This window comes from Homarus americanus, unplaced genomic scaffold (genome assembly GCF_018991925.1).
Source record: "Homarus americanus isolate GMGI-L3 unplaced genomic scaffold, GMGI_Hamer_2.0 scaffold10626, whole genome shotgun sequence".
Lineage (NCBI taxonomy): Eukaryota > Metazoa > Arthropoda > Malacostraca > Decapoda > Nephropidae > Homarus > Homarus americanus.
In genome coordinates this window covers 21,267-28,374 of record NW_024715973.1, presented here as the reverse complement: position 1 = coordinate 28,374, position 7,108 = coordinate 21,267, and the positions used below count along the sequence as shown (strand labels likewise).

The 7,108-nt window shown below is 48.0% G+C and overlaps 1 protein-coding gene across 1 annotated transcript; it reads right to left on the bottom strand.

The window, feature by feature from the left end:
* Positions 1-201: 201 nt before the first annotated feature.
* Positions 202-3,523, bottom strand: LOC121857997 (extensin-2-like; the record flags this gene model as incomplete). The annotated part of the gene is made up of 4 exons (XM_042354227.1): positions 3,437-3,523; positions 2,876-2,975; positions 2,143-2,281; positions 202-1,892 (listed from the first exon to the last, which is right to left on the bottom strand). Coding segments are annotated over exons 1-4 (2,017 nt in total), but the record flags the coding sequence as incomplete, so codon positions are not given.
* Positions 3,524-7,108: the final 3,585 nt, after the last annotated feature.

The window sequence follows — 7,108 nt, the reverse complement described above, 5'->3', positions numbered from 1 at the left end:
GGTATCCTGGGGCAGAGGGGGGTATCCTGGGGCTGGGGGAGTATCCTGGGGCACAGGGGGTATCCTGGGGCACGGAGTCCTGGGGCTCGGGGGGGTATCCTGGGGCTGGGGGGTATCCTGGAGCACGGGGAGTATCCTGGGGCACAGGGGAGTATCCTGGGGCACGGGGAGTATCCTGGGCACAGGGGTGTCCTGGGGCACGGGGAGTATCCTGGGGCACGGGGGAGTGGGGCACGGGAGGTATCCTGGGGCACGGGGGTATCTGAGACGGGGGGGTATCCTGGGGCACGGAGGAGTATCCTGGGACACGGGGAAGTATCCTGCAGCACAGGGAAGCATTGGGCACTGAGTATCCTGGGGCACGGGGAAGTATCCTGGGGCACGGGGATGTCCTGGGGCACGGAGTGGTATCCTGGGGCACGGGGTCCGTCCTGGGGTACGGGAAGTATCCTGGGCAAGGAGGAGTATCCTGGGGCACGGGGGAGTATCCTGGGGCACGGGGGAGTATTCTGGGACGGGAGTATCCTGGGCACGGGAGTATCCTGGGGCACGGGAGAGTATTCTGGGCACGGGGGAGTATCCTGAGGCCGGGGGAGTATTCTGGGGCACGGGGAGTATCCTGGGGCACGGGGAGTATCCTGGGGCACGGGGAGTATCCTAGCACGAGGAGTATTCTGGGGCACGGGGAGTATCCTGGGGCACGGGGAAGTATCCTGAAGCACGGGAGTGTCCTGGGGCACGGGGAGTATCCTGGGGCACGGAGGAGTATTCTGGGGCACGGGAGTATCCTGGGGCACAAGTATCCTGAAGCACGGAGGAGTATTCTGGGGCACGGGAGTATCCTGGGGCACGGGGAGTATCCTGGGGCACGGGGGAAGTATCCTGAAGCACGGAGGAGTATTCTGGGGCACGGGGAGTATCCTGGGGCACGGGGAGTATCCTGGGCACGGGTAGTATTCTGGGCACGGGGAGTATCCTGGGGCACGGAGGAGTATCCTGCTCGGGGAGTATCCTGGGGCACGGGGAGTATCCTGAAGCACGGAGGAGTATTCTGGGGCACGGGGAGTATCCGGGGCACGGGGGAGTATCCTGGGGCACGGGTAGTATTCTGGGCACGGGGGAGTATCCTGGGCACGGGGTAGTATCCTGGGGCACGGCGGAGTATCCTGGGGCAGGGAGTATCCTGAGGCAGGGGGAGTATCCTGAGGCAGAGGGGTATCCTGGGGCACGGGGGAGTATCCTGGGGCACGGGGGAGTATCCGAGGCAGGGGGGAGTATCCTGAGGCAGGGGGGAAAGTCCTGGGGCACGGGGAGTATCCTGGGGCACTGGGGAGTATCCTGGGGCACGGGAGTATCCTGGGCACTGGGGGAGTATCCTGGGGCACGGGGAAGTATCCTGGGGCACGGCGGAGTATCCTGGGGCACGAGTGGATCCTGGGGCATGTGGGCCTGTCCTGGGGTTACGGGAAGTATCCCAAGGAGGAGTATCCTGGGGCACGGGAAGTATCCTGGGCACGGCGGAGTATCCTGGGGCACGGAGTGGTATCCTGGGGCACGGGGCCTGTCCTGGGGTTACGGGGAAGTATCCTGGGGCAAGGAGGAGTATCCTGGGGCACGGGGAAGTATCCTGGGGCACGGGGGAGTATCCTGGGCGCGGAGTGGTATCCTGGGGCACGGGGCCTGTCCTGGGGTTACGGAAGTATCCTAGGAGGAGAGGTCCTGGGCACGGGGGAGTATCCTGGGCACGGGGAGTATCCTGGGGCACGAAAAGTATCCTGGGGCACGGGGAAGTATCCTGCAGCACGGGGAGTATCCTGGGGCACGGGGAGTATCCTGGGGCACTGGGGGAGTATCCTGGGCACGGAGGATATCCTGGGACACGGGGAAGTATCCTGCAGCACAGGGAAGTATTCAATGGGGAGTATCCTGGGGCACGGGGAAGTATCCTGGGGCACGGCGGAGTATCCTGGGCACGGAGTGGTATCCTGGGCACGGGCCTGTCCTGGGTTACGGGAAGTATCCTGGGCAAGGAGGAGTATCCTGGGCACGGGAGTATCCTGGGGCACGGGAGTATCCTGGGGCACGGAGTGGTATCCTGGGGCACGGGGCCTGTCCTGGGGTTAAGGGGAAGTATCGGGGCACGGAGGAGATCCTGGGGCACGGAGGAGTATCCTGAGCACGGAGGAGTATCCTGGGGCACGGGGAGTATCCTGGGCACGGAGGTGTATCCTGGGGCACGGGGAGTATCCTGGGGCGCGGGGAGTATTAGCACGGGAGTATCCTGTCACGAATTATCCTGGGACACGGGGGAGTAACCTGGGGCACGGGGGTGTTACCTGGATCACGGGGGAGTACCCTGGGACATTAAGACGAATTCTGAGGCATTAAGAAGAACCCTGAGGCATTAGGATGAACCCTGAGGCATTAAAAGAAATATGGGTAGAGAGAGACGAGAAGGACACAAATAATGAAGAAGAACAACAACAACAACACGGAGAAGAATGAGAAGAGGAGGAGGAGGAGGAGGAAGAAGAGGAGGAAAAACACACTAGTCGTGGAGTCATCCGGAAGCGCGTGAGAGAACGGGAAGACAAGTTCTTTGACGAGAGGACGCGGTTACCAATATATAGTGAGGCGTGGTTAACTGTGTACCAAGATGAGGCTTAGTTAGGGAGGAGAGACGAGACAGGATGAAAGAGGCAGAGTAGAACATGTGTCTAGAGAGAGGAGAGAGAGAGAGGGAGGAGGGAGGGAGGAAGGAGGGAGGGAGGGAAGGAGGGAGGGAGGGAGAGAGAGAGAGAGGTCAGGTGTATACTAAAATTGACCCTTTTCTCTCATTAAATTCTCACTCTGAACTTGAACTGTCAGTGTGAACTTGAACTGTCAGTGTGAACTTGAACTGTCAGTGTGAACTTGAACTGCCAGTCTGAACTTGAACTGTCAGTGTGAACTTGAACTGCCAGTCTGAACTTGAACTGTCAGTTTGAACTTGAACCGTCAGTCTGAACTTGAACTTCCATTCTTTCCCTACAGTTTCTTCCACTTTCAACTTGTTTTTTTTTCTTTTGGTCTAAATACAATGTCGGCTAACCAGTTTTTTCATTCATTCTTTGACCTTGAACTTGACCTTTTATGTCGTCGATTGACAGGTTTAAGTGGGATGACCTGTTTTCATATTGTTCTCTGTCTTTCTGTCTGTCTGTCTGTCTGTCTCTTATTAGGAAATTTTACTCTATTTAAACTTTTGACCTTATTTCTGAGCTTGAAGGGGGTTAGGTTAGGTTAGGTTGTTTAGGTAGAGTTGTCTTTACTAGTGTTCGAATATAGTAACTTGACCCAGAATGACCTATCACCCTCGACTGATCCTATGTAACGAGTATATTACCTGATTAAACCCACGACCTTGTTATTGAACTTAAAATGTCACGTCTCTTGCCTTAACCACCTCCTTCCAGTATATTAAACTTGACCCAGAATCACCTTTGACCTTATTACTAAATGTGGTCATCTTTGTCTTAACCATCGTCCAATTATCTTAAACTTGACCCAGATTGACCTACCATCCTCTGACTAGCTGACCTCCTCTATCGCCAGGCCTGACACCTTGGGGGAGCGGTAACGGTGTGTGGGGGTAGTGTTGACCTTTATCACAAGTCTTGACCTTTATCACAATGATCTTCACCGTTCACAGAGACGAAGATAAAAAAAAACGCATGTCTTTTTTTTCTCGTATTTCAACCTGGACATTGAAGTCACAAAGATTCTTAAACCTATTTTGTTTTTATTCTCTCGTAACTGAAGGTGTGTATAGACGTCTAAATTCTTTATTTTAAAACAGTAAAACAGAAAGTTGGATGTGTAGGATTATTTAGAAATTCAGTTAATGTTTTCTTCTTGGTAAATTCGGACACAGGCCACCGAGTTACAAAGGGTCGTAAGTTAAGGTGATTCTTGCGTAAGTGAAGGTGATTGAGAACGTTTCAAACTCGCTAAGCTGGGTTGAATCTCTCTCTCGATGTTGATGTTGTTCTTGTTCTTGTCGTTCTTTTTCTTTCATCATCATCATCGTGGTATTTCCACTGTTCGACAGTGGCAATTATCACGTGTTCTCCTCACAATCTCCAAGCTGAATAATGTTCTATTTTATGAAGTGTTCATTGTTCTCACACTGTTATTAATTTTGTTCTTTTGTGATGTGTTCTGGTATTATTTTCTTATCCCCTGTTATTATTTTTTTCCTTTTGTTCTTTTTCTTGTTCTTTTATTTTGTTCTTTTCGTTTTGTTCTTTCTTTTTATTCTTCATGTTTATTTTTATTTTGTTGTTGTTCTGTTCCCCTGTTATTCCTGTTGTGATCTTGTTATGGCTATCGTGGTATTATTTTGGTCTGACAAGTAGAGACAGACAGACAGACAGACAGACAGACAGACATAAATCCGTTCTGAATGTAATAGTAAAAAATTATGAAGAAACAAATGATTCCTCTCTCTCTCTCTCTCTCTCTCTCTCTCTCTCTCTCTCTCTCTCTCTCTCTTATCAATAACATGTTTATACGTGAATCTGGTTTACATAAAATAAATATGATGAAACAAGTATAATAGCGCTTATTTGTCAATTGAGAGGCGTAATAAAAGCTCCTTATGCACGAGATACAATTAACAAATATTATAATATATAGTCAAAGTAGATACGACCTAAGTGACATGTTCCACCACCAGCTAAATCTCTCCCGTCGTCAGGAATGTATAGAACTGTTTCACGTCCTATATTTACGAAAAGATTGGATCACATTTTAGTGTGGTGGTCTGACTCCCACGCACGAGTCGCATAGCAGGGGCTCGGAGCGGTGCAGCAGCTCGTCCTAAACTAGCGAACGAGTGGATACCCAAACTATAGCGATCCGATAATGTCATCAACCTCGGTGTAGTGAGAGGTGCACCGGGCGGCCAAAACCGGGGACTGGATGATGGTGTGATAATAAATGCGCCCGGTGGAGTTATGGTCTTGGGTTTGTGCAGTGTGTAATGAATAACACCTTACCAGATGTACCTTACAAGGAAGAAGTATTTACAAGACGGACAAGCACAAAAAGTGGAATTATTGGTCCCACACGAAGTATCTGTCGAGGTAAAAGATTTAGAAAGTGTCACTGTAGAAGTAGCTGGCTAACAAACTGGTCTCGTCTGATAGGCGGCCTTCGTTGTAACAGTGAGTGTTATAGTCATATATCATGTGAAAACGTTGGTTAACAATTCTCCATGTGTACCTCATACTGATGTTTTGGTTAAGATTTGGAAAAGTTCGACCACGGAACTTCATATTTATGTATATAGAGGGAGATAGGAGGAAAATATTTTAATACGTCTCCATCGGAACTTATATTTTGGTGGGACACGCTGGTTCACTCTGACTCACACGTGGTGGGTGTCACGTGACTATCTAGCCAATCAGCGTTGCTCTCGATGTATCTAGCCAATCAGCGTTGCTCCAGCGTTGCTCTCGATGTATCTAGCCAATCAGCGTTGCTCTCGATGTATCTAGCCAATCAGCGTTGCTCTCGATGTATCTAGCCAATCAGCGTTGCTCTCGATGTATCTAGCCAATCAGCGTTGCTCTCGATGTATCTAGTCAATCAGCGTTGCTCTCGATGTATCTAGCCAATCAGCGTTGCTCTCGATGTATCTAGCCAATCAGCGTTGCTCTCGATGTCACGTAATATTCCTGTGCATGCTCAGAATTTCGAATTTTAGTTGACACTTGGCTAGTGGCTAGTTGCATGAAAGCTTCTCTCTGCTCCAGTGTTCTATCTCAGTTTAACAAACCATTTATCGTGTATTTGAAATGAAGCCGCTGTCATTAACATTTTAAGGCTCATGGTATTCTGCCAATCTCTATGAAGTGCTGCAGGCGTTCATACTCAAAATATAGAACGATTGTGGAAGAATATCAAGAATTGGGTGATTCATGCCGACAATGAGAAGGAACATTACCAACACTATATCTCTCCACCACTTGTTCCTACAGGTAACATCACTTTATCCTCCAGCATCTCTTAATTAAAGTAAGTTTTTTTACACAACGGGGGTGAATTGGGTCAGGTCCTCCTAGTTTCTCTGGTCAGAAGGTTCTGTTAGGTTTCGTTTCGTAGATTTATTAACGTTTTTGCACGACAATTTCCCTCTACTTCAAAGCCCTGCCCACTTTGTGTAACCAATATAGTTGATAATTGGCGAGGGGAGTCATATCTCCATAACGGCTCATTTGCGACTGAAATGGTCATATTCGTTTGAAACACCACAAAAGACACTGTAGGAAAACCTATTTTGTTAGTAGCTTCCGTGGTCGAGCCTTTCCGAATCGTTACCGTTTCTTGTAAATGTAAAATTAAATAAATTTTTAACCCCAGTGAATTTTATTTTATTTTTCATTCACACAAATTGCCCAGTTCATGAACTTGGTTAATATTTCACGAACGTTTCCTAGTAAGACGGTGGAGCAGACTTTGTGTATAAAACTAACAAAGTTAATACATCTATTGAGATCACTGAGGCACCATGGTAGCATCCTTTATTTTCACTTGGAGGTCCTGGGTTCGACTCCTGACTAGAGTTATTTTTTGTATATTTAGGTCCGCGTGCCTTTGGACTTATTAGATGCTGTAAACATATTATGTCCTGTTGTAACTTAACATCACATCATAACACCCAAGATGTGAAAGACTAGAGGTATACAATATTAACCTGATCATTGTTAGGTTAACCTTTCATAATTACTAGTTCCCAAGTTACCACCTTACAGACATGACAGTCATCAGGTTTTGCTCACTTAATATTAATGATGTAAAATGTGGTAAAATGTTGACACACTACAACATAACATTAATGACATAGATCTAACATGTAATAAAGAAAGCTAAAATCAATACTTAGTTCCAAACGATGACCCAACATAATGTGGAAACTTACGTGGTAACTCTTCTCGAGACGTTCACTAGTATAAGGTTAATATTCGTTTATATCCCAATAGGTATTATAGATTTTGCACTATTATCACTACGATTCTTATTTTCGTTAGGAATCGATTTTTTTCTATGGCGTTTCCTGCACACT